Source organism: Caloenas nicobarica, chromosome 1, assembly GCF_036013445.1.
Source record: "Caloenas nicobarica isolate bCalNic1 chromosome 1, bCalNic1.hap1, whole genome shotgun sequence".
NCBI classification, from domain to species: domain Eukaryota; kingdom Metazoa; phylum Chordata; class Aves; order Columbiformes; family Columbidae; genus Caloenas; species Caloenas nicobarica.
Genome location: NC_088245.1, coordinates 68,129,168 through 68,156,478, shown reverse-complemented (window position 1 = coordinate 68,156,478; position 27,311 = coordinate 68,129,168). Strand labels below are relative to the sequence as shown.

At 41.6% G+C, this 27,311-nt stretch overlaps 2 protein-coding genes across 3 annotated transcripts in view; one reads left to right on the top strand and one right to left on the bottom strand.

Moving 5' to 3' along the window:
- The window catches only part of KDM5A (lysine demethylase 5A), a 49,886-nt gene extending 41,351 nt beyond the window's left edge, over nt 1–8,535 (bottom strand). For both annotated transcript variants that reach the window (XM_065628180.1, XM_065628189.1), the window contains exons 1-5: nt 8,087–8,535; nt 6,095–6,172; nt 4,958–5,080; nt 2,549–2,719; nt 1,924–2,058 (exon numbers count right to left, since the gene is read on the bottom strand). In XM_065628180.1, coding sequence (XP_065484252.1) covers nt 1,924–2,058; nt 2,549–2,719; nt 4,958–5,080; nt 6,095–6,172; nt 8,087–8,251 — 672 coding nt within the window. In that variant the 5' untranslated portion in view covers nt 8,252–8,535. The remainder of the gene's footprint in view (nt 1–1,923; nt 2,059–2,548; nt 2,720–4,957; nt 5,081–6,094; nt 6,173–8,086) is intronic.
- A 3,895-nt stretch (nt 8,536–12,430) lies between these two features.
- Nucleotides 12,431–25,663, top strand: CCDC77 (coiled-coil domain containing 77). The gene is made up of 11 exons (XM_065640901.1): nt 12,431–12,493; nt 13,902–14,118; nt 15,276–15,418; nt 16,611–16,707; nt 18,016–18,082; nt 18,744–18,838; nt 20,215–20,363; nt 20,705–20,948; nt 21,854–21,979; nt 22,065–22,217; nt 24,181–25,663. Exons 1-11 carry the CDS (start codon nt 12,447–12,449, stop codon nt 24,325–24,327), a joined length of 1,485 nt encoding a protein of 494 aa, XP_065496973.1. The 5' UTR covers nt 12,431–12,446; the 3' UTR covers nt 24,328–25,663.
- Nucleotides 25,664–27,311: the final 1,648 nt, after the last annotated feature.

Sequence of the window (27,311 nt, the reverse complement as noted above, 5' to 3'; positions counted from 1 at the left end):
GCATTCGGAAGAAATCTACTGAGATGCAGAGGTCAGTGTAGTTATCCATGCTCACTACCGAGGCACTGAACTACTCCACACACTACACACAAACCATTCAGATGTTTCAGCTGGAGTAGAATGACATTTATTTAGGTTTTTACATTAGTTGCACATTTCCTGTGCTCTGAAGACTATCTAGACAATCTCTGGTACAATTCCAGGTATGCACTCAAACAATAAACAGAGCCCTGTCTACAATAAGGAGGTGCAATGAAATCTGGAACAATTTCTCAGCATTCCCCAGATATTTACACTTCTACCATTTGGGGCTACTACAGACAAATCTCTGTTTCTAAATACAGTTCCAGAGCTGACTTAAGAGTTACACATAGCTTCCAACACAGCCAAAAAATATTTCTGCTGGCTATGCAAGTAGGTTGAGTTTTTCCTCCCTTAAAGAACTCATTTCAGCCATTTTAATAAACGTAATGCTTAAAAGACAGTGTGGCTACAGGCCTAATAAAAGGCATTTAAATATATGTATTTACTTTTTGCAGCTGATACAAGTAAAATCACCTCTCTCATTTCTGAAATGCAGCCCCTTTAAATGAAATGAAACAGCTATTCTGTGCCAAGATCACCACAGATTTTTTTTTTTTTCCCAACAAGGGGAAATGAGAAGTGGCACTTTTATACCATGTATGAGAAAAAGGTCATACTGGCATTATCTTACAAGATTCGTTCAAATCCAAAGCAGAATTCCACAGAACAAATGACTGCTGCAGTTTCTGCAGCATTCTCAGTTTTTCTGGATAGGTCACTAACAATACATGGTTCAAGAGAACAGGTAAGATCACAGGCTGGGATGCATAGTTACAATAAATAAAATCAAGTCAGCTTCAGTAAATTGAGAAAACAGACAATGTAGTCTAAGTCAATCACGACATCAGAGAAAAAGACAAAAGTTTAAAAAGGATACTCAAATATCTCTGTGACAAGAACAGATGGATTTTTAAAGAGCAGTTTAAAAGCATTTAAAAAAAATAACTTTGTGGTGCTTAAAACAAGTCTAGAATGGCATTAAGCAAGTTTGTTGTGTACAAAACTAGCTTTCGTCCATGTTCTGGTGACTGGCCAGCAGGGAGCCACTCCACTTGCTGGGCAGAGCCTTAGGATGATGCCTGAAACAGACTTCTTTGTCAAAAGGTGAAGGCCTGCTTTAAGCAGTGCAACAGAAGCCATGGAGCCATCAGGACAAGCCTCCAAGATTATTTCTACTGGTATAGCATTTAAAATGGTGGTGATTTGGTTTGAATTGTGACCTCTTGTGGGCTACTCCCAGGATTTCGTATTGCCTAGCAAAAAATCAGATGTTTCTAGAACACTACTAATCCAAAAGAAAATGAACCGTTTTCCAATAGAAACACTGTGGAAATCCCATATAGTTACAGCCATCCCTGAGCATCTGCCCTCAATGTATTTCATTTCTTCACAAAAATAGTCTTGTCCAGCTTGAAATAATTAGTCCCAAGTGCAACTTCCACAATTAATAAAGACTTACTGAAACATATTTGCATTCGTATAATTAAACAGCAAAAATTAAAAAAGCTTTCCAAACTTTGCACAATTAGAAGCTTTAACATCATTTCACAAATGGCTTTTTAACTGTTTAGTTTTCACAGATACGTTCACTAGAGGTACCTAGACCACTTGTCAATAAGCAGCTTTTGAAAGTTTTTAGATAAACAGAGCATCTACCAGAAGCAAACCAGGCCTCAGAGAGACATACTTCTGGATTTGATTTAAATGAAGACTGCTTCCTGCTGGTGCTTTTCAGCAGGCTCCCACAGCCAGACAACGGCTGTTGCGCTGCCAATGCTGCTGTGCTGGTGGAAGAAATAAGCGTTCTCTGTCCTACTTAGGAGACAATTAACAGGGTACCTGGGATTTGACGCGCCTGGTTCTCTTGAGCATGACGTTCATCCTTGAAGCCTGCTTTGGAGAAGCCTGGGCATCTGAGCTGAGGTCCTCAGCCTCCACTTTTTCCTTAAGGTCCAAGTTTGGCTTTTGGATACCCTAGAGGATTAGAGCACAGGACACCAGGTTGATTGATTAGGCGGTGCTGATCATTCCACGGTCTGTGAATCATTTTGTTTGCTAAGAAACAGGATGAGTGAAATCACACAGTATTACACATGCCATTTGGACAAGAGACCAATTAATCCACACACTCTTCAAATAAGGAAACTGAATCTCAACTGCAAGCTTATCAAGAGACAGAGACATCTTTCCAATTAATCTTTTTTTTTTGCCCTGTTTTCTTTCCCAATAGGGTTGGTCTCAGTCCTATAAAGAAATGGCTACCAGAAAATAACTACACAAAGACACATTACAATTTCTAGTACTATTCTGTCACAGGTAGGCGTGGGGGCAATTCTAGGTTCCTTTACATACATAAAGCTTCTAAAAGCATAGACCCTATGTCCTACTTTTGTACGCGATAACAAGTAGCATGCTACGTGCAGCTTGGATCCCCTCTCCATACTCTGAAAGAAAAGCATCTCACCATGAGGCTGACCCCAGACTGGAAGAGCTCATAGGGGTATAAGAGCCGTTCATAATGAGACTTGAGTAACGACCCTGTGCCTTTTCCTGGCAGGTAGCCAAGCCGACTTGCCACTTTAGACCATTTCTTCTCTTTAGTGACTACTTCAAAGCCTCCTTTGCTGGCAACGATCTGAAATACATAAATAAAAAAGTTAAGGGTTTCGAGCTGCTCTCATCACCTTGCATAAACCAAGAATCAATTAAACCAACCAAATGTTAAAAGGTTCTATTAAAAAGTATCAGAATCCCAATTTTAGTTTTTGCTTCCTGAAGGACTAGTACTTTAATAACTAAGCGCTTACTTAGCCTCATTACTTAACAGACTTAACATGACAGTTTTCCTAGTGAATGTAAATTGCATACTGTTCTAGACAGGAGGAGTCCAACAGTTAGGATTTATGACATGTTGGAAAGAACACAAACTCCACCATCAGAAGAAACTGGAAAGTTAACTCTCACCAGACTTGTTTTCTGACGCAAAACACAAGTCTGGCCAGGAGTGAAGCCCACTCTAACAGACCTCAGGTAGAAGGGAATGTTGGAGCTCATAACTTTAGACTTACAGAAACTCTCGCAAAACCCCGAATGGAAGAGAGACTACTGTAAAAAGAAGAAAAACTGAACTTACCTTCCAATTAACTCAGTCTAGTTTTTACATCTGACTTATTTGGGTCTAGTAATTACCATACAGAACTATCACTGCTTACGTGTAACGAATACGTACAGAGAACGAAAAACAACACACCATTTGACTCCAAGCAATGATCATAACAGCATATGAGTTGCTTCCTCAGAAACACTGGCCACATTTCCACTGCCTCCATTCCCTTTACGTTTTCACTGCCAAGTAGCTTAAAACTCAAACAAATTATAATTTCATTTATCTTATTGTAAGACTAATAGCATTTCTGCAACAGTGTAGTTTTGCATTAGGTTTCTTTACACATGAGGACCAAATTTCATGCTTGACGTTTCACAGACTGTTAGAAACCTCAACGCAAAAACATTTTGTTACTGGATTGAAATTTACGGTTTACTTTTGAGGCTGAAGTAAATTCAAAAATCTAATTGTGACAGTGACAAATAAATTAGTTAATGCTGGTTCCTCTTGTAACCAGAGATAGCTACACTTAGAAAAAACAGATAATATTAATAATCATTATTTTTCCTCATATTTACATCTAAGTACTAGAAAAGCCATTTTAAATGAAACTATTCCTAAATTTCGACTTATCTTCAAAATACCCATGCAAAATGGATTTCTAAAATTACCTATACATGAACAATGGCTAGAGAAGCCACTAAGTAACTAAATAAGCTTAGACCTAAATATCTGCAATAGACCAAAATGTTCCAGTTCATAACAGTGACCCAGATATTTCCCAGTACCAGTATTATATTTTGCATTTCACAGCAAACCACCATGGACATGAAAAGAAAAAAACAACCTGAAAGGCATTTTATCAGTTTTTCTCTGCATCTTATCAGTCATTCCAGACTGTCCAAAAGACTATGACTTCTTTCCTTAAAAATAAAATATATTTAGATCTTTACACATCTACTTACCTAAGAGAAAGAAATCTTGATTCAGAACGGAAACTGATGCTCTAACCTAGAAGCACTAGAGCTACCTTATTTTAATTCCTTACGTTGCAAGAAAAAAGTCTGCCTATTGATATTAACGATCCACCCTTAGCAGGTAAGTTTGTAACAGCACACATATTTTAGCAACGCAAAAGTAAATTCCACCACAGATTTTATTTGTGTGCAAACTTTGGAAAAAAAAAAAAACAACACACACCAAACATAACTACAGTGGTATAAATTCCTAGCCAGCCTTAAGCCTAGCCTGTTTCGGAATTTAATTGAAATAATTATTCCAGAAGTTCACGTTATAAACTCTCAAAGATGCATGTTTATGTCATGTGGCAAACCTCGATTGGGAAAGAGGAGGGAGCAATTACAACAGCAATTCATTACAGAATTGCTAGGTCAGGAGCTGAACTGCATGCAAGTATACCGCTGCCTGCTCAAAAACCACCTCAAAATCCTGTGGCTCTACCACATGTAAAAAAGGAGAACTAAGAAGCGGCCACCTGACATCAGGATGTCCAAGCTGTGTACAACGCAATGAATAAATGCTGTATAGAATCCAACCAAGGTCAATGGATTTAACTGTGCTTGACATGTCTGCCATAACCATTCAATTTAAAAATTCTCTTTCACTGAATTTTATTCCATACTTTCATTTAATCTCGGTGTTAATGAGATTAATGCTGTAAAACAAGCCTTCCCTGTTATTTGTCTTCTTGAACTTGGATGAAAAACGAGGTCCGAATCAGACCAAGATCTACAATTGTTTACTCACCTTGCTCAGACCGTAGAGATCCAGTATCTTTCTTTCAACCACAGGGATTTTTAAATTGGATCCTTGGAGTTCCCAAAATTTTGCTAACTGATCCAAGAAGTCCAGCTTCACTCTTGTCATTGCCTGCAATCAACAAAGACAAATGTGTATGTCCCAAAACAAGTGTGAAAAAAACATGACAAGTTTTTATAGTGTTTACGTTTTCAAAGTGCAACTTGGCAAGCAAAGTATTTCTTATTCCTGTAAAAAAACAACAAAACAACTAAAAAGATAATTATTGATAAAAACAAATATCTTCACAAACAGAAATTTGTATATGCTTCTCACAACAAACTCTTACCTAACAATTTCTTGGTTTGAAACCAAAATGCATACTTATGAAAAAATCAGCATTCCAGGGAGAAACACAAGAACAATTATTAAAATATATATTGGAGGGGAGAAGGAGAGTTACTAAGAGTTTTTATATATACCTTAACCATGCAGAAGGGCCTCCTCCCTTGAGTATTTTTGGAGTATTCAAATCACTTTCCATAAGGAGACCCATTTACAAGCCAAATGATACAGGACGTTTTGTTGTATGTACAGAGAAAGACTTTGAGAAATGTTGTAGAGAAAAGGAAAAACCAGGACAGAATGGAACTCTTACTGCTTTCAAGAAAGCTCCCATACATTTTTGAATCATAAAATTAACCAAGTATAATAAGCCTATTAAAAAAAATCCATTCATTTTAAGGCTTAAAAGGCATTACCAAGACAGTATAAGGTAACCAGAAGCTTCAGAACAGCAGTAAATATTTTAAGAAAAAAAAATTCATTGCTGTAGAGCTCTGAAGGCTAGACACTGGCTGCTCTTACTTACACAACATGGTATTTGGCATTCATTTTAGGCATTTCCAGTTGAATATGAAAAACTCTTGTGGTTATTTCGGGTAATAAAATAAAACCCAGACTTTTCTCAAAGCCGTGGAGAGTTATTTTATATGAACTCTGCCACTGCCAAGTATAAACACTGATGTGGTCTATGGGTTTCTAAGGTCTACACCATTCAGAAACCTGCCAAGATACAAATCTCAAGCAAGGAAACCTACTCTTTCAGCGCAAACATGAAATTATATCAACAGTGGAAAAGCTCACCTCCAGTTCATTCAGGCGCTGAATTCGTGGAGTGAAACGAAAACTTTGTACTTCACATGCAAATGGAGGCTGCCAGTCCTGAACAGAGACAGAAAGACATTTTATCGACTCAAGAAACTTCTCAAACACTGTGCAAAACAGAAGACCCTAACAATGTCTGAGTAAACAAGCTCCCAATAGTAGAAGAGTGTCTCAGCACAACTGGTGATATAATTTTCCAATTTTAATACATTCTTCTCCTTTTAAAATAATGTTCTTCCCACAATATTTTAGTTTGATAAGAAGAGATTCTCGCAGAATTAAAAATATAAAAGAAAATAAGGTTCAAAGCATTTCAGTATGCATTATCTTATACTGACTTTAAATATGAGAGATACCCTGTAGCTTGTTATTTATTTACTTTTAAAAAAAGTTCCATATATCCTGCACATTGCAAAATTCTCACCATCAACAGAGACAAACACTAAATAAAGCACATTATTATGCATGTATCTTTTTTCCTGTTTGTCTACAGTCATTTCCATAAAGATAAGACCACCAGTCAGGAGTCCAACTCTTTAACATAAACCCAGCCTTAAATAATGACTTTCTCAACACAGTCAGCAGTCAGTTCAACCCAAAGTGCCTCCTAGCCCCATCTCTCAAAACCGTGTTACAACGTCAAAACATAATTCAGCTTTCTAATACTTTTAAAGAAAGCTTAAATTATAGTAGATTGTCTACCTGGCAGTAAATACAACAGACTAAGGACACCCCATTCCAGGTGGACAAGCCGCACTAAGTATTTATTATGTGCAGTGCTGCAGCATATAAAGGCCTCAAGCCCGATCGTAAAATATTTACAGCTTCTACTAAGAGAAAAGAATAATAAATCAGTAAGGTTCATATAAAGTCCCCGATTGAGTCCTTATTGCAGGTTGCAAATCAACCTGACGCATGCATCCTGCAAAACCCTGCAATGCAAACAGCTAAGCAATCATGGAGAAATACAAATGTGTTCAACGGCCAGGAAAGTTCTAGTTATTCTCAATGAACAGGATCTGGATCAGTTTCTTGTGGCCTCTGAACCTAAGCCATTCTGCTTATTTTAGAAAGGGCAGCCCCTTGGAGGTCAAGTTTTCAGCATGTCATTAAATCAACTAAACAGATCTCAGCAACCCAGACAAGTCATAAGGAGAGGAAGGATCATGAAATCTAATCAGCAATCCCCGTATCCAAGTTGTTCTCAATTACACGCTTTCTTTTCAGGTTTCTTCCTCTCTCAGTACCTTCTACTCTCTTATTTTACAACTACAGTTAAAGTTTATTTGTACTTTAATTATTAAGTGATCTAACCTCCTTTTGCTAAATTGCCTGATGTTCTCATCTACATGGCTTACCAGGTCACAGTGCAAGCAATCATAAAATAATGATCAAGCCACTGGAGAGATTACGCTTCTGCTTCTAAACTGCTGCGCGCAAACCTAATTCCCCTGCACAAACAGGCTGGTTTTGCACTTTTATTAACAGTTTAAATATTATGTCTATAAACGATAATCCATTAAAAAGAAATATCCTTCCTTCTCCCTCTCCTGGAGCACACGCCTGACTTCACCTACAATGCCTTTGCATTTTTCACAAGTAGGCTGTTGGATTGTTTTTTTTTTTTTAAAGTAAAAAGAGCGTGAAGTCCTGGACACCGCCATGCACTGCTGGCTGCTCACCCGCTCCAAAGCGATCTCTACAAAACCCAGATCTGAGGTCAAAGCCTATAGAGGTTCCTCGGTGTCCCTGGCAGAGACACCGAGGCCTATGGAAGGCGACACACGAAACCTCAGGAGTGGGGGAAGGGGCTCCCCGGGTCCCCACGTCCACCGCTCGGCCACCGAGACTCCGGGCCCGCTCAGACCTCCCGGCGAACCCCGCAGAGCCCACGGCCGCCGGCGAGCCCCTCCCGGCCACCGTGGGCCCGGCCCGGGCCCCCGCCCTGCCCCCACCCCAGGCGGGCGGTACCTTGGGGGGCCGGATCTTGCAGATGCCGGTTTTCTCGGCCAGGCCGCGGATGCGGCCGATGAAGCCGAGCGGGTCGCTGAACTCCTCCCAGCTGGGCTCGAACACGGGGCACTCGGGGGGGGGCACGAACTCGGCCGTGTAGCACGACCCACCGCCCCCCGACATGGCCACAGCGGGACGGCGCCGCCGACGGGGGGAGAGCACCGAGGGCCGCGGCAAGGCAGGGCGGGGAGGTGCGGCCGGTGGGGGGCCCTCAGGGGCGGCCAGCGGGGCTGGGCCGGTGGCCGAGGCGCATCCTCCGGCGGCGGCTGCCGGGCTGCACGGCCGCCGGGAGGGCAGGGCAGGGGCGCGGGGCGGCCGTGCGGGGCGGCGAAGCGGCTGCTGCCGAGTGTTGTTGTCCCGTCCCCCGGGGCTGCCTCCCCCCCTCTCCGAGCCCCTCTCGCTCGCGTTCCAGCTCGCCGGAAGTTACGCGTCTAGATTTCAGCCCTCCCCCGGAAACAGAAGCCACTGTTGCCTTCCGATCCAAAAAGTAGTCCCTCCGCCACGCTCCTGGCGAGGAGGCTCCCAGCGCTGCGCAGCCGGGCGCCTCCCGGGCCCGCCGCTCCCGGCAGCACTCCTCCGATAGCAACACCGCTCCGCCCGCCACACCTCAGCACACCCTACGGCGCGGCCGGGGGAGGACGGGGTCGGGAAGAGTAGGGGGAGGGGGGGTCGAGGAGGGCGGGTCCGCCTCCACTTCCGCCGCGGAGGAATGTGCGACGAAACTCGACACATTCACTTCCGGTTCCGAAGGGCCTTTTCGCCCATTGTCTGAGCCCGACGTCAGGAGGAAGGCTGGGAGCCCCGCCCCCTCCACCCAGACCCCGCCCCCTCCGCCCAGACCCCGCCCCCTTCAGACCCCGCCCCTCCCGCAAGCCCCGCCCCGGCCTTGTCTGCCGGCGGCTCGTGCCCGGCGGCTTACGCGGCTTCTTCTCTTTATTTCTTTGAACTTTTGCAGAAAAGGCGCCGTCGGCCCCGCGAAGGTGCCTGCTGGTGCCTGAGGGGAAGGGCGGCATCAGCGGCCCTGCCGGGCGGCCGCTCTGGCCGCTCTTCGAGTTAAATCTCCGGCCCAGAGCGTCCCTCTCGCTCACTGCTTCTCCGTTGAGGTCTCAGAAGTCGGGTTAGTAATTAATTACGAGGTCGTGTTGAAGAGAAGCTGCCAAATTAACGTATACTGTGATTAAGTTGAGAGGAGATAAATGCTTTCTGGCCATCTGCAAAGCGAGGGGATATTTTTCAAGCTTTAGATCCTCCTGCATGACAAGAGGGAGACAGAAGATTAAGTAATACATTGTTTAGAAGCAGAGTGCTTAGCTTATAATTAACTAATAATTAATAGATGTATTGTGAGTAAGAAACTAAACAATTATAACTAGCGTCATCAATTAGTATAGATGTCTTGTATGTCAACATTTTCAAAAATTGTAATGCATATGTAATGATTATGTGAATATAAGCAACGCAAGAGCATCCAGTCTTGGGAGCACTTATGGAGGATGATCCCCAGAGCTCCCCAGCACTGTCAATAAAGAATAATGCTTAACAGTATAATTGACTCTGCTGTTTATTTCTCCATTTCAGCGTGAAGTACTCCACAAGCAACCCTCAACCTCTGTGTTGCGTATAGATACTCTGCTGATTTCCTTCTCCTTGTGTGGAATATTTTATTTGCAAAGTCAAGTGCTCAGTACCTCTTTTACCATTACGACATACTCTTCAAAAAATGAATTGCATGATTTCGAGAGGAGATCTTACCAATGCTTACATCTCAAGGGTGGGTGTCAAGAGGATGGGACCAGATGCTTCAGTGGTGCCCAACGACAGGATGAGGGGCAACAGGCGCAGACAGAAGCACAGGAGGTTCCATCTGAATATGAGGAGAAACTACTTTACTTTGTGCCAGAGCACTGGAACAGGCTGCCCAGAGAGGTTGTGGAATCTCCTTCTCTGGAGACATTCGAAATCTGACTGGACACATTCCTGTGTGATCTGCTCTGGGTGAACCTGCTTTAGTGGGTGGGTTGGGCTAGATGATCTCCAGAGGTCCCTTCCAACCCCAACCATTCTGTGATTCTGTGTTTGATTTGGTCTTTTTTTTTAACCAGATCTCTGCCTTTAGCGTTCACCATACTCCACATCTCACTTAATTCTTGCTGTTTATTCCAGCCTTGGTCCTGGTGTACTATTTTAGTCTCAGAAAAAGTTAATTTCCTCCTCCTGTTACCATGAAGCTTACAAGATTTGCTTCAGAGAGACTAATACATTGAACTGCACTGCTTCCCTGCCAGATTGAAGAGGTGTCACCCACATTTCACATATGGGAAACAAATGGCTCCAATGCAAACGGTTAATTTTGACAAAAGTTATAGCTAAGAGCAAACTGATCTTATTTTAGTGAAATTACCAATGGTTATTGTGTCGTTGCAATGTCTTGTATTTTGCAGGAGGTTCCTGTCATGGGCGCCTGATACTTTTATGACTGTAAAAGCATGTGGAGTGCAGATGTTTCCTTACCAGTATCTAGAAATTTTATTTCTGCATACGCCTGCCTTTTATTTTCTTTTATTATTTGGTTGTGTCTCTCTTCAGATGAGCTGTACTGGATTCTTTTGAGGAAATGTATATATATGTATATGTATTCTATTCCCAACAGCAGAAACACCAACATAACTCAATTACCAAGATAAACAGTGATCTAGCCAGGAATACGAGAGGGGAAAAAATCCATGCTAGAAAGCACCTAATCCATGCAAAAGCTTTGTTTTTAGAATCAGTCTTTTGCTGATTTTCTTCTAGACTGTTTGAGGTTATTTCAGTTTTGTGTTGATATGTTTGTCCAGTGAAGGGCTCTGGAAGGTGCCGCTGGGAGGGGTGAAGGTTTTCCCAACAAGAGTAAAAAGCTGAAAATCACAAATAACCTGCGAGAGGGCATTTTTTCATTTTATCAGTTCTGTAAGATACCCTTTTTGCAACAGAATTTTACGCTTTTCTCCATTGCCCCCTCTGGTTTGGGGGCTTTTGAGCTCTGGAACACTGGGCCATGCTGCAACTTGTGTACCCTGTGTCAGTTCTTACTCTTCTTGGTCATCTGGAAGTGTTTATCGCTTCCCTGAAACTTCAGCCCCTTGTACAATATATTCAACTGCTTTATGAGGAGAGAGCAGCTCGTCTAACCAAGGATAATAACAGCCTTTGTTCTGGACTTTGCCCAGAAAATGAGCTACCCTCCTCTTTTCTCTGTTTATTGAGGAAATTGATTTGAAGAATAACTTCATAGTTTTGTGAGCAAGCCCAGATTTGGTTTTGTAACACAGAAAGTCTGTTTCTTTGAAGAAAAGTTTAGGAAAAAAGGCTGCCTTATTAGCATGCAAGGGTTTGGTTTTTTTTTTTTCCCGCAGCACGCTTAGCAACTAAATCAGGAAATTGTCTATTGCATAAATTGTGAGAAGAACACTAAGCACTGCTAGGTATGGGAAAATACTGGGGGGGGGGGGGGGGGGGGATGAAGAGGCTAAAAAGGATCTGGATGATCTAGAACAGGCGTGTGGATGTTCCCCCAGACCGTGAACCTGTGGCTGCTGCACCACCACCAGGAACCGCTCACTTCATTTTTAAAGGCAAACGCAATGTTGTTGTGGGGGCTTTTTTTGCCGCTGTTGATGAAATGAGTTCCCACTGCGCACTGCATTTATCGTGCCCGGAGCTCTAAGCGCTGCCATCGTAAAAACAGGGTGACTACGCAATACCCCATCCTTCTTCCCCAAAAAACTCCCCACCGCCATGGTCAGTAGCCCGACGTGCAGCGCCACCAGCGGCGCATGCGCCGCCCCCGCACGCCAGCTGCGCATGCGCGCAACATCGCCCCCCGCCAGCCACCCGAGGGCTACAACTCCCAGACGCGCAGGCGCGGAGTCCTTGGCGTCCGTGTCGCGAGCGCTGATTGGTAGAGACGGTGGGCGCCGCGTGGAAGGCCGCCCGTGATTGGAGGAGGCGGCGGGCGGCAGGTTGCCTCGGCGTTCAAGTTGTGGAGGGTCGGTTGCGGCGGTTATTTTGCCGTTGGGGGCTTCCCCGCGTTAGGGAGCCGTGAGGCGGCGGCGGCGGCGGCGTGTGGGTGGTGCTGGCCTCCTCCTGCGCTGCCTTGGGAGCTTGTCCCTGGCTTATTTGGCACAAGCCGTTCCCAGCGGGGCCTGCAGGGCGCCCTAGCTCGCGTTTCCGCCGGGCACCCCCACCTCCGCCAGCCGCCCGGGGTGCCCTGTCCCGCAGTGGCCCCGCTGAGCCCCGGCTCGAAGCTTCTGTCCCCGGCTCTTCCGTAGGGGCGGCCATGAGCTTGACGGACTGCGCCGCGGGCTCCTCACCGCGCTCCAGAAGGTAATGTGGAGGCTGCTGCCGTGGTCACCGCGGCCGAAACTGCTCCTCGGGCCCTGGCCCCGGCGCTCTTCTCTTTCTGTCCGGTAGCCAGGCTTGACGTGAGGCACCGCTTTGTCAGCTCGTGTAGCTGCTGTGCTTCCTTCTTCTTACGCCTTTCCATTTCTGCTGTTCTTTAGTTCAGTAATAAAGTATTCGCCTTGTGCATATGTTACCTGTTTTGTTCTCTTGCTCTTACTCATTTTTTCAAGTGTGGTGTTTAAGGCATTTCAGGGCACTGCTGGTGGGAAGGTTCCTACATTAAATAATATACTATTGCATATTTAATACCTTCTTACAGTGTCAGGGGTTAAGGAGCTTGGCATGCTTTCATGGGTGTAACACATTGGGGTTCTGATCTAAGCAGCTTTGGTGAGCTGGTCCATAAAGGTCCCCACTTCCTCAGTATCACGTGTGGAATCACTTTTATCATCAAAGTTCTGACACTGACTCCAGAATCAGATTCTAGACCGTGTTTCTGTTAAGCAGATCTTTAGTAAAGAAGCTTCTTAGCTTTAATTCTGTTACTCATAGTATCATAAAAAAAAGGTTCATCAGAATAATATAAGTAACAAGCACTTTCCAAGATAATTTTGAATTCTGTGGCCAGCTCTATTTGCAAATTTGGTGTTTCCTTGAGCAGACTAATGTTTAAACGCAGTAAACATTGCTTAAAAATCAGATATGTGATTATGTATACATGTCCTTGGTTTGATTTATGTAATAGTGACGTGCTTTCCATCTAGTGCTTTAATGTGAAATTCAAGAACTTCGAAGCAACCATTTCACTATCAAGAGTGGACAAGCTTTGGGAATAAGAACATCGAGTACATCAGAAAAGAAGGAAGTGTATAGATTGCTAGACCTACACTTCAAACTATGGTTGCTGGTGCATCAGCTAACCTGAATTATTGTCTTTATTCAACAGTCTTTTTTTAGAAAGTGTTTTTCTTTCTGGATATCAGATAGCGATTCTGTTGCAGATGATGTCTTCCTGCAGTGGCTGCTGCTTGTAATTGTACAACAATGGATTATTTGTCCCCTTTGTTCTATTCTTCTTTTCTTTCCTCCTCTTCCTTTCACATGCACTCTCCCCAAATAACCTATGAGACTTGCCTTCCACAACATTTTTCTTTATTCCTTTTCTGTCAGTTAGCCCTATCTCCACAATGTACTAGACTTCCAAGCTGTTCTACATCAAAGCTTTTGGTTCTCCTAAATGCTGTGAGCTATTAACACCCAGAGCACAGACAAGCTAATCCATGTTTGAAACTGAAACTGTTAAAATTGAAAATTTATTTTAAAGTATTTTAGAAGGTTTTTTATTATATTGCCTGAAACTTACATGTCATTAGAAAATGTTTCTGTCCAGGCTGGCAACTCCCCATGTCTCATCCAGATATGCTAGTTCTCAGTCTCCAAGTCAGGAGGACTCTACTCCTCTCCCTTCAATCAATGAGCGCTTGGCCTTTCTGCGTCCCTCCCGGGAGCTGCTGGAATACTACCGCAAGAAGATTGCTGACTTTGATGCAGAACATGAGGATTTGATAAAAAGACTGGAGAGATACAAAGAAACTTATGATGAGCAGGTTAGGAAAAGAGCTTTTGCATTATGACAGACTACATATCCTTACACAAACTTAATTTTAATATTTTTCTTCAGTTCAAAACTGAGCACAGATGGTCTTAGGATTTAACAGTAATCTAGTAGAACTGAGCCAAGAAGAAATAGGTAATTTCAGGGTTTGATTATAAAAATCTGTCTGTCCTCTGTCAAAGCAAAGTGAAACAGGCCTGTAGAATATTCCTCTCTTCTTAAGTTACTGTAGTTTGGTTATATTTGCACAGTGAGTTGTTTGTTTCCATGTTGTTTGTTTGTTCTGGTTTGGTTTTATTTGGGGGGGGGGTTTCTTTGTTTTTTTAAATGAAAGTGTGAGTATAGATGTTCAGGTCTCATGTTGTTCAACTTCTTTCCCTTGTTTCTCATAGTGAAGAATGAGTGCTTGTTTGTCCAAGTGTAATGAGCTTCGAGATAGGGATTTAATTTGTATTAACTGCAGTGGAATTCATAAGCTTGGCCAGAGGCTCTTAAGCAATGGTCATACACAACAAATAAACATGCTTTTAAAAGAAACTTCAAAACCTAAACATTTTTGCTTTTTAAGAGGAAAAAAAGTCTTAACAAATATCTGTAACTTCAGTGCTGACATGCATGACAGCATCCACCTTGTCTAGCAGTCATCTTTGCAATTGGGAATGACCCTCTGGGAACAGGATGATCGCTTCTGAGATGATTGGGGGGCCTCTTCAGGCACTGACCATGCTTGAAGCAGCCTGAAAACTCTCAGGAAATTTGTGGCATAAAAGTTACCTTCAATATGCAGAGAAGAAGATGGGAAGGTTCCAAAACAGTACCTTCTCTCTTACAGGAATAGTTTTATGCAGGGTTTGTTAGTTTTCCACACCAGGCAGAAAGTCATTGATGAAACTAACTAGCCAAATTTCTTATTTGACTGTTGCATAGTGACAGTGATTCTCAGGGCTCTGAACTCCCTGTTGAAACATTTTAAAATATTTTCTCCAATACTGCCCTCATCTGGTCAAATTTTGTGAGAGACTAAAATATAATAATTTGCTTGAACTGGCAGTTCTACACCAGTTACAGGCTCAGGGCACAAGCAGTTTGAAGTTTGTAAGTGTTGCCAATGCTCTGTATCGTTTCAAGTACCTTTTTCTCTCTACCTAGCACAAATTGCAGTGGGAAGTACGTCAGCGAGAAGAGGAGATTGCAGAGTTGCAAAAGGCTTTGAGTGATATGCAAGTGTTCCTCTTCCAGGAGAGGGAACATGTTCTTCGTCTTTACTCTGAGAATGACCGGCTGAAAATCAGGTGTGCTGTCTAGTTGGTGGGCTCAGTCACTGGCAATAGCGCTTGCATGCGTTATCTTCTGGTTCTCATCCAGATCTGGAGTCTTCAGAGAAGCAGTTACGTCATGCTTCCCAGGGAGGGCTCCTATGAAATCATACCAGTACAATCTGTTGGGCTGCTAAATATATTTCCACTTATTATTCCTCCTATTGTAGTAGTAGAAGGAAGAACAGAAGTTGAAAATAGATTTGAATTGTGAATTGCCAGTTTGAATGTGGAGGTTCTCATTTAACCAGACCTTGCACCTACCTAGCAAAACTTCCTCCCACAGCCCTAAAAACACTTCAGCTCAAATAGAAAATACAGACCAAAGCAAATACAGGGTGTTCCAAGAAGATGGACCCAATTTCAAAGCAGTTGCAGGGTCGCCATCTTGCAAATGACTGAGACTGGGGGCTGCTTGTGTGCTGGGAGAGGCATCTAGCGGTAATCATTTGAAACTATGCCCCACCCTTTCAAGTGGTTAAGAGTTTTGTTCGTGGGTGGTTTGTGGTTGCAGAGATATAGGGATTTCAAATTGGGTCCATCTTTTTGAAACACCCTGTAATTTCGCCTGGCTCTGTGGGATCACGTTGACAGCAACTCCTTTTTAATGCCATTTGGTTGGTGAACTGGAATATAACCTGTTGTACCAGAGCAGCTGCCAGGGGCAAAGGAGTTCCCAACCTTCTTTGGAACGTTTTGTGTGTGATAATATCAAGATGTCTGTTAAAATTTTAAGAACTTAAGTCAAAATGTGTGTTGCCGTGCTTAGGTGCTTCTCAAGAGTGTGGTGAAAAGTCTGGTACACCCCTTAATGTAGTTTGCCTTAAAAATACTCAACACTTAGAATCTGTTGAATGAAGTATCCGAAAGGATTTTAGGTAGTTCGTAACTCTGGAATGCAAATTATTTACTACCATGTATCAGCCTGTGCACTATCGTTGTATTTGAAAAGAGGAATGCTCCCTCATGCCAGTGGAATTGGTGGTCTTACGACATCCGCAACATCAGTAATGTCTTTGGGAGTTTGTTTTTAAAGCGGCATTCTCAAGAACTGCAACAGTTTGGAAAACTTGTAAGCATTAACAAGTAAACTAGAAGGATAATGTATTACAATGTCTTCAGGTACTTAAAAATAGCAATCTGCTGACCACTTTCCTTTGAATTCCAGGGAACTGGAGGATAGAAAAAAAATTCAACACCTCCTGGCTTTAGTGGGAACAGACAAAGGAGAAGTTACATATTTTCACAAGGAGCCTCCACATAAGGCAAGTTCCTTTTTTCTGTAGAACTCTGCTTTTGACTGTAACATGAAGAGCTGTACTCCAGAGGCTGACCGCAGACCAGATCTGTCAAAAGTTGCTAAAAATGAGCCCAAAGCAGGAGGGATCTGTAGCTGTATAGCAACATCAGGCTTTAGTATAGCGGCTGACAGACAAATAGGAAGAAGCACACTGGAAGTAGGTCCTCTTAGCATCAGTCCACTTCTACTTTCAAATCATACCTCCAGATCACCCTCCTAAATGTCAGATAGGAGTCTGAAGCTATCTGGGAAATAGTCATTTAGAAGCTGGAGAGACTGCAGACAGAAAAAGAAAGGAAGTGCAGAAAATCAGCAGGTGTGGTGTTTGTGTTTGAAGATCAGCTATCTCAGAATGCCAAGGTAAAGTGCTAATTAGGGCCTTGGTGAGTAGTAAAGCAGTGTTGAGATTGCTGCAGTGGTTTCCTGGGCAGGAGACTGTAGAAGAGCCATGCCCTCTAGGCAATATTGTATCACATACTTCAGATATCAAGTCAAATTGATCAATTGGCAGCACATAGGGAGGGCAGTGTAGTTGAACCTACTCAAGGTCATGAATGATTCGGATGTACAGACACTATGATGGAGTATAGGATTTATCTTGGAATAAGGTGCAGAAAAAGGCTGAAATCCGCCGCATTGTTTGTGGTTGCTCTGCGCTGCTCAAGCACTGCAAAAATCTCACAGAAACTTTAAAATTCCCTGACACAGAGTAGCTCTAAAGCTAGGCCTTTTATACAGTATCTACCTCAAGATGAGCATTGGGGTTATAACCTGTTCCCTCATGGCCTCCTGTTTTTGTTATTAAGTGGGTTCAACAGTTGGGTTGTTTCAATAGTTGTATCAGCTAGCTTTTGTCCCAGGCTTGTTCAGTAGCTTGAGTGAAATGTGCTGATAAATCAAGCTTCATGCTTGGAAGGAAGGAAATAACATACTCTTCATTTTCACCTTCCCTCTTTTCCTCTCTGTCTCTAAAATGCTCCTTTTTCTGCTGAGAGTGCCGATTTTCATCATAAAGAAGCCAGCAAAGGCAGGATTACTTTCCAGTTGTTTTGGTGAACAAAATATAGAGGCAGAAGTGGCAAGACTCAGCCACGATAAAGGAAACTTTTCCACATGGACATTACACTTGTGAATGTCTTCTTTGTCTTGTGGTAGAAGTAAGGTAATACTGTTCTTCTGAATATCTCATTTCACTCTTTAAAATTTGTTCTTGACCCTTGCACCTTTGGAGAAGTCAGATGTTCAACTGAGCTGTGTAATCTTGTTTCTATAGGTTACTGTTCTGCAAAGGCCAACTAAATTCAGAGATCCACATGAACAGAATGATACTGCTAGAACAGGTACTACACCAAGCCGATTAACAGCAGCTCAGCTACTGATACATCCTTCTCTGTTTGTGTCTGGTATACCCAAATAATTCCTTACTGTGAATACTTTTATATACTTCCATTAAGGTACTCTAAACGTATCCATGTGTACATACATATACTTGTAGTACTCTTGGCTTCATTCAAAATCTTTTAAAATAACCTGGGCTGGGTCTTATCATGTCTGTCATCTGTTCAGCTAAGGAAGAGGCTGGTTTGACCAGCTTACTGATCTTCTCTTTTGACAAAGAACTGCCTTTTCCAAATTGACTGAAATATTTTAGCTGACAAGCTCAAAACTCATTCAAGGCTTGATGCTTGTGCAGCTGCGTCATCTGCCTATTCATCATTTATTTAAGAAAATTTGTTAAGTTTGCTTTCTGTACATGCCAAGAAAAGAAGTAGGTTGCTTAAATATTGTGGTGTCTTACTGTGGGATAAAGGCGTGTAATCACCATAAGATCTGAAATTCTTTTCTTCTAGCTAGCCCTCCTAGAAGTCCTTGTGACTGTAGCCGTGGCAAGCTTTTTCCCATTCTTGTAGGCCTGCCAAAATATAGGATATTTCATGCTTGGAAGGGTACTGCAGGTACACTGGAAAACCTTTTTCTATTTCCGTTAAATTTATGCAATAGGCACCAAGAGGAGAACTTCGAAATCAGCAGCAAAAGGAGAGAAACCAGAAAGTCCTGAGAGATATCAGAAAGATAATCAAACACTTCTACTTCAGGTAAAAACATTTGCTAACTGATGGATGTAATTCCTGACTGTCCAGGAAATTATGATAGATAAACATGCTGCCTGCTTACATAAGATGTAGACATATCAATTTTATCAGTTCCCACATCTTACCGTGGATTTCCACTTTCTTTCAGCTTGCTTAGCTGGTTTTTTGTGTCGAATGTAGGCTTACATTTAAGAATTTTAGTCTGATTCTGGAAGCTTTACATAAGCAGATATTCCAGTAATGTCAACTTCAATGTGTTGTCCTTAAATATAGATTGTGTAATGGATGGTATCAACCATAATTTGATTGTGGCTACCAATTTACATAAAACCTACAGAAGATCTGCGGGGCTGGGTATTTTATAGAAGTCTGACAAAAGCAGTGTGTCTGAGACAGAATTAGGCAGCCCTGATAAGATGCACTAGGACAATGAAATGTTCCTTTTGCCAAACTTCAGTGAAAGATAGGGTGTAGAGAGCATGACAGAATGAAAGATAATGTGCAGAATTGTGGATTTGGGACGATACAAGAAGCTTTGTTAAAGCATGAGGAAGCATTGAAAGCTATTGTGCAGAATCATGAATTGGGGAGGATAGGAGAAGCTGTATGTAAAGCATGAGGAAGCATGAGTCAAGAAAAGCAAATTAAAGAGCGAACTTGTAAAGCAGATGGATTTTTAAAAATTATTCTTTTATTTCATTTTATTTATTTTTTTAAGTGGTGACTGACATAACGGCCAGTTAGCTGTCTAACAACGTTTGTTCCGGAGCAAAAACATCGTAAAAAAACTGTCATAAAAATAAGTAATCTAAATTCATGCCAAGTTTTTTCAGATAGTTTTACGCATAGGCCAGATGCACATTTTTCAATAAACTGTTCCAATTTATATCTCCCTGACTGCGTGCCCTAGATCAAGATTCTTTGCATCCCTCTCTTTCGTTCATCATCTTGTTTACATTTAATGATTTATTCTGGTTGAATAATTTCTTTTGTTCAAGATATGTGGACTTGCTGCCTTCCTTGAATTTGGGTATTTTTGTATCACCATTTTATTGGAAGATAGTAGCATAGGTACAGAAATGTCTCTGTATATTCCACAGGATCTGTCACATCCTTTGTGCAATTTAAATCTTTCCAGTATCTTCTGTCTTTTCTTGCTGCTTATAATACGTTGGTCTTACCTACAGCATGATTTCTTCTTAAAATGTAGTAGTTTGAAATACTTAAAACAAAAATAAAAATTTAAGAGCTTAGAACTCTCAAAGGTATTCTTAAGTAGATTCTTCAATCTGAATCCTGAAGTTTAAAAGGAACTTGCAAGGACAGGAGCAGAGCTGCTCTGAGTTCTTATTCAGTAATGCCTTTGTATGCCTATTCAGGTGGAGGCCCTGCAAGCTCAGCTAGAAGAACAGACACGATTATCCAAAGAACAGCTTGAGGCGCTACTAGAGGACAGGCGGATTCATATGGAGGAAGCCCAGGTCCAGCATCAGAGGGACCAGGACAAGATCAAAACTATAACAGATAAGTGAGTGCCAGAGAATGGCAATGGTGTAGTCATGAGATGAGAAGAGAGAGGAAAATAGAAATATTTTGGCTTTTAATATGTTGCTTGCTGCAGCAGGCAGAAAAACAAATTATGCAGCCATCTGTTTGGTTGTATGTGGAAGGAAATGAAAGGAGTAATCTACATATAAAACCTGTTTCACATTGGAAGAATATCACCTCATTTATTAGATAGGAAGAGCTAAATTGTTAGGAAAGCACCTTTTTCTTCTGTGTTTCTTCCAACTAGCAGTGATGACTGAGGAAATTAAGGTAGGCACTAGGAAAGAAGTCAATTATCTCCACTGGCATTCCTTTTTACAGACTCCATAAGACCCAAAATCTCTTATATGAGAGTACCCGTGACTTTCTCCAGCTCAAGTTTGATGTCCGAGCCAATGAGAAAGCATGGATGGCAGAGAAGGACAGCCTGCTGAGGAAACTTGACAAAGATCCAGATCAGCTTATTATCAGCAGGGAGTCAGGAAGAGAGAAGAAACAGAGAGATACCAAGAAGATGGTTCGATCAGATGATGGAGCTTGGAAACCCCACAGCAGAGAAATAAAGGTATTTTTTTTGTCCTAGGTAGAGGCTCTTTAACAGTCTTTGACTAGAAAATTGCAATCATCTGGGTTTTGCCAAGACAGGCAGTCGGTAGCAGCTGCTTCAGAGCTGTACTGGCTTGCCATAAGTTATGTTGTTGTTGGTACTGATGTAAGAAAGCTCTCCTGCCTCAAAATCAGCATTGCTTGCAAATTTCAGATGAAATGTATAGTTAGGATTTATGGTAGCATTTCACTGTCTGTTTCTCTTATACCCATAATGAATCCTTACTTCTGCAAGCTGTGTGATGTATGGACCAACAGTTCTTAACCTGCTTGTTGCACATGCCTGCCTTTTAGCGTAAATGCTCCCAGCTAATGCACTTAGCAAGCAGTGTCTATACCCTCCTTGCTGCTGACAGGGGAGAACAAAGTCTTCTCAATTGGCGTCCTGTGCTCTTCTACAGCAGTCAGGATTTTTCTTCCTCTTCTAGTATACTTCCAGTGAGAAGTTGGGAGATCTGAAATGGGTTAACAGGTAATAAGGAATTGGGAAGTAAACAGGCAATAGGGAATTGTTTTCATCTACCATTGAATGTAGGTGCTTCTGAAATGCAGTACTGGGCAAGCTGGTGTGGATAAGGGGAGTTTCAACATTAGTTGAATACTACTTTTAAGGGGGAGATGAGAGAGTTCTTTAACTGATGATGAACTGTCGTGCAGAGTTTATAACCTAATTAAAAGGTTTTGGTAATGGAAGTGGTGTTACAGTATTGTCGTTACCTAGTTATTTCATTAGCTGTAGCTCCAGTTGTTAATTTTTATTTGCCTGTCATATTGTCAGTCTATCACACTTGCTTTTCCAGACCAGAGCAGGGGAGATTTAGTGAGCACTGGCTTTTGAGTTGATCTGTTCCTTCTATGTCCTAGTCACTGCAAGAACAGCTAGTGCAGGAAAAGCGCCTGTCAAACATGTATAGGGAGCAGTGCGTCACCTTGGAATGCGAGCTGGCTAAGGTTCGTGAGGAGGGCGATGTCGGCAAAGAACTCTTTAAGGTAATTAGTCTGTAATAATCTGCTAGCTAGGCATTGATCTTGCAGCCTTTATTTTGTGTACCCTATCGAGTCTTCATCTCCATAGGAACGCGCAGAAAAGATGGGGAAGCGCCTGAAGCTGATGACTCAGCGATATGAGGCCTTGGAAAAACGTCGTAATATGGAAGCAGAAGGATTCAAGAATGACATTAAAGATCTTCGGCAGAAGTTGAAAGATGTAGAGATGCAGCTTTTTAAGGTAATAGCTAAGCATTTCTGAGGCAGACTGTTATGGGCTTCCCCTATAGAGGTGTATTCTCAGTATTTAAATGCAGTATTTCCCTAGAGTTAAGGAAATAATTTATTTCTTAAGTGCTCCTTTAGATATTAATATTGAATAAATTTGTTCTCTTATGTATATTATCAAGCAAAAAATATTTCTCTTAGTTAATCAGTCAAGCATCAAGTTTGCCAGGAACTGTCCTGATTATACATTAACTGTATCTTTTTGTTGCAGCTCTGAAAGTTCTTGTCTGATACCCGTAGCTCACTTAGCTGTCTCAAAATTGCAAGACAGCAGTATGTTTGAAAGTATATCCCACAAAGAAAATGATGATTGGTTTTCTTTCTGGGGACTATAGTGTTTGGTTTTGTTCTAGTAAGAGGTAGACAATTGACTTAAGTATTGTGAATATGCTATTTATTCCTTTGTTAATATTTTATTTGTAACTCTGCAAAAATCACTGCAGAAATAGTGGCTGGAAGTTGAAACTGTGTACTCTGTAGTAAGATGTAGCTTCTAGATATGTAGATGAACATCAGAACAGCTTAGAATGGAAGACATAGCCTTGATGTTGCCTGGAGTTTAGGATATTTATCTAAGATATGCTAGAGAGGATCATCTAGATATAGCTTTTACCCAGCTGATTCTCAGGAGCCTTGTATTGCCACCGATTCACTTGTTTTCTGTACTTTGGGCACACAGTTCTGTTTACTCAGACTAATGCATTTGTCTTCACTAGAGGCTTTGATGTCTTCTGGAGTTTTGTTTGATTGGCTGTGGATTTTTAAACTTTAAGGTTTAAACAGCATATGTGAATTGGGGAAAAAAAAATGCCTGTGATACCTTCAGTATAGACCTGTATGCTTTGTAACTGTGGGTGTTCTCGTAATTGTATTCCTAATTTCTTCATACTTTTAACCACAAGAGGGCAGAGGAACAAAATACTTGCTAGAAGTCTCCAGCGATCTTTAAATCCTTCTCATCACTTCAGGCCAAAATGACTGCATATGACTAAATTTCCAAATTTGCATATTAAAATATTTGACCAAAAACTACATGAGGAAAATGCAACACCCTGAAGCAGGAGCGTCAAACTCATTTTCACTGGGGGCCACATCAGCCTTGTGGTTGCCTTCAAAGGGCCAAATGTAATTTTAAGACTGTATAAATGCAAGACTAGTTACATCTATACAGTCCTAAAATGGCATTCGGCCCTTTGGAGGCAACTGCGAGGCTGATGTTGCCTCTGATGAAAATGACTTTCACACTCCTGTCTTAAACGGTTGAGAGAAAAGAGGGCTGTCAAGGCTGTGCTGCTCTGCCGTTGAAGTGACTGGGCTGGCATGCTGTCCAGTTCCAGGGTGACAGGAAATGGCAGCCTTGGCTAGCTTGCCATCAGGAGTTCTGATTGTCCAACAGCCTTTGTTCAGCTCAGCATGGACCATGTGGCATGGCCTAAGACGAGGCGTTGTACTTAAACTGCTCTTGAATCATACGCAGTTCAGAAGGCAGCAGGTTGGCCACAGCGGTTAGACCTCCTCTAGTTCTAGTAGCAAAAGATGACAAAATGTCATCATGTCAGGAGGAGTACTTAGAACTAGATAACAGTCAGTTGATAAATATTTTATCTAGCCTCTTTTTGTGAGTCTTGAAATAATACAGGAAGTAGAATGCAGTCAACTGTATTCTATCTAGATTTCTTCCCCACCAGTAATGTAACACCATAATGTATGGAAGTTTGTTCTTTAATTTTTGGTTCTGGAGTGCCTTTCTACTGGTGATGTGCATTAGTCTAGTGACATTAGCTTAAGCATCCTCTTTGCTAGCTACAAAGGGTCTCCTTCAGAGATCTCTCCCTCATAATTCTCATCATAATACTCTCTAAATTGTACTTTATACAAATCTGTTTTCCTTAATCTGTTTTTCTCTTAATTTTTAGGTGACTCTGAGTATTGGACCAGACCAGGATCTTGCAATCCTTCATGAGGTCCGCCAAGGAAACAGACTAACCCGTAAAATTCAAGGAGAACTAAAAAACTTAAAAGCAAAAATCTATGGCTTAGAGAATGAACTACGGGTCTGCTAAAGCTGAGGTATTAGCTGGCACTCTAGTTTTAGGAATAGGACATTGCTAGGCTGGAATAGTAATCTGTGAGAGCAGCTCCTGGCTGTTTCCTGGCATCCAGTGACAGAAGGCTTGAGAAAATCAGCAGTTAATGTCATAACATTGTACATGAGCCATTCCTAACATGCCAAATTATATTGCCGTTTCAGTTGAGAGATGGCTCTTGATAAGACTGACATAAAAAGTACATAATGACTAATATATCAGGAATATTCATATGACTTCATCTTACCTTCACATCCGCAGTAGGAGTCAGTCTTCAGCTTTCTTTGGAGCATATTATAAACCGCATATGAAATTAATGATCATGGAAGGATCTAGCTCAAGATCTGAATTGCTTGACTGACCTTTTCATATGTGAGAAGCAGCTTTTTAAAATGGTTTACATGATTACTGTTTTGGTGCTTAGGCACTTCATCAGGATGTAACTGGAAATTTTCTTTGAAAAAGACCATCTATAGAAAGTATGTATTAAAGTGACTGTCCCCTTGACCAAATACTTTAAAAGGGCTTCCCTTTACTTGATTCTAACCCACTTGGGACAAACCTGCCTAATTTAATATGGTGGAAAAAAGTAACCTGTTAAGAAGTCATCTGCAAGAATCAGCAACATCTACACTTCTTTTGAATGTTTAGTATTTCCCTCTCACCCAAACTATCAAGTGTCATCTTCTTGTCCCCTTCCTCCCAGTTTATATGAACATACAGACGAAGCCCATAATAAAAGGCATCTAGTATCTTCCTTAACCTCTGCCTCTGTAGCTTTAAACAATATCATGGTTATGTACCAACAAATCACTGTCAACTTTTGCTACAGCAGTTGTTGCTGCTGTACTGTAACCGAAATTGGAGTGGAAGAGCAGGTGCCTAGTTGCTACATGGTAAATATAACTCTGGCTATATGATGATTATCTTTATACCAGATATGAGGACATTGCAATGCTAGAAAACAGATGAAATCATGAAAAGGATTACAACATGGCTTCAGCGCAGTTTGTAATTGTGGGATGTTCATGCTTTTACTGTCGCATCAGCAAATCTTGTCCACCTTGTAGACTGAGAGCAGACTGGTGTTGGAAAAGGGATTTCAGTGCCTCTGTTTCCTACTGTACCTTTCCTACCTTGTTAAATGTGGCAGAAGCAGAATATCTTTCTGAAGTATATGCCTAAAGGCTACCAGCACTTCCTTCCCCATTGAAAAGAATTTAGTGCGTGAAAGCAGGCAGTTTCTTTTAGACACGGTAGTGGCCATGGAGATCCTCGTTCAGTGTTTGGCAGAGGTAGATATGTAAAAGATGGCTTTGCGCTGTCAAGATTTGGAGAAAACTGTTTTTATAGCACCAGCTAAAGCAATGTGGGAGGGAAAATTCTCTTAAGTCAATTGCAGATCCTTTTTGTGACAGTCTTACTGACCCTTATGGTCCTGCAGTGCGGCTTTTATTTTGTATGTGTTCTTGAGCTCAAATTCATCACAGACAGACTTTAGTGTGGGTTGCTGACAGTCTATACCTAGACGCTCAACTACTACTACAACTTAAAGAGGCTGTTTTAAAGTATGTTGCACTGATTAGTTTAGCTGAAAATGCTGAACTAGTTCAGAGACTGATTCATGAACAACTTGAGTGCCAATGCTATGCGGAGGGTTGAGGAAGATTATGAAATAATGTTATTTATCATTTAGCATCACTCTTAGTTGACTACTACTTTCTTGGATAAGTCTAGCTAATTAAAGGGAGTTGGTATGTGAAGTAACGTGCTACTGGTTTGAAGATAAGATATTGAAGTTATCACAGGTCCTGGAAGGCTGCTTCTGAAAATTGCTACGTAATGAAGTATTAGCCATTTATTCAGCAGAATTGACCTACTTAAATTCAGCTATGGGAGGCTAGCTAAAAGGTCTCTTGAACCTATAGAAATAAATGGGCTTCTGTTTATTTTTAACTCTTCCAAGCTAAAGAATTGCCTATGAAATTACATTTTCCTATCTTGAAGGCTGTGAAGTATGTCTGGATAAAGCCTGTAGGCTTTGACATTTGGGTTTGTAAGATTGGGAGGAAGTATTGGCATAAGAAGGATGTAAATGTTTGATTCCTTGTCTTCCTTACCAATATTCCTTACTACTTGAACGACTGAACAGAATAAAATGGCAACATTCCTGACATACCTGCCAGTGTGTCAATATCAAAGTGCAGCTTGAGCTTTACTCTTAATTTGTCACTAGGCTACCAGCCTTCCCATTTATGGGGTGGGGGGCAATTACAGTAGTGCCGATCTGTAGATCCATTGTATTTGGAAGTTTGAATATTTGTCCAAGGACAGGAAGTGCGAAGTATTGTACCTGTTTTTTTTTTACCCTGTGTGATGTCATGTGATCACATGTAATGTTGCTTTATGTTGCCGAAACAAATGTGAACCTTCAAGCTAAGAATTGCTTTAAAAAGCCGTGTTCTGCCACTGACAACTACCCCTTAAGATGTTGGTAAAGAATTTTCACCCTTTACAAGAGAGTTTCCTGAAAAAGATTCTGAGACCACATTAGTCTAACTTTCTTCTACAATTTTTTGGGTAGAACACAAAAAATGGCATTTACTCCAAAGACTGATTAGCTTTTTCTGCTATTCTAATTTAGTAATGAGTGATTTGTATCATTTCAATACAACTAAATGCCAGGTTATGTATGTGGGAGCACAGAACTTGAAAGATCTCTAAAATGGCTAATTCTATGAATATGGAGACTGTCCTACATAGGATTAAAGGTTAGAACAGGGCAAATGTTCCTCTTGTGAGCCAAGATACTGAAATGTTTCTTGCATAAATAGGAGAAAAGTGAGCAGTAGGGGAAAAATTCATTGTTGTGTAGCCTTATTTAGGTAAGGAGGAGTGCCTGCATTCCAGAAAGGATGTTGAAATATTGGGTAAGGCACAGCACCACAGATGATTCAGCA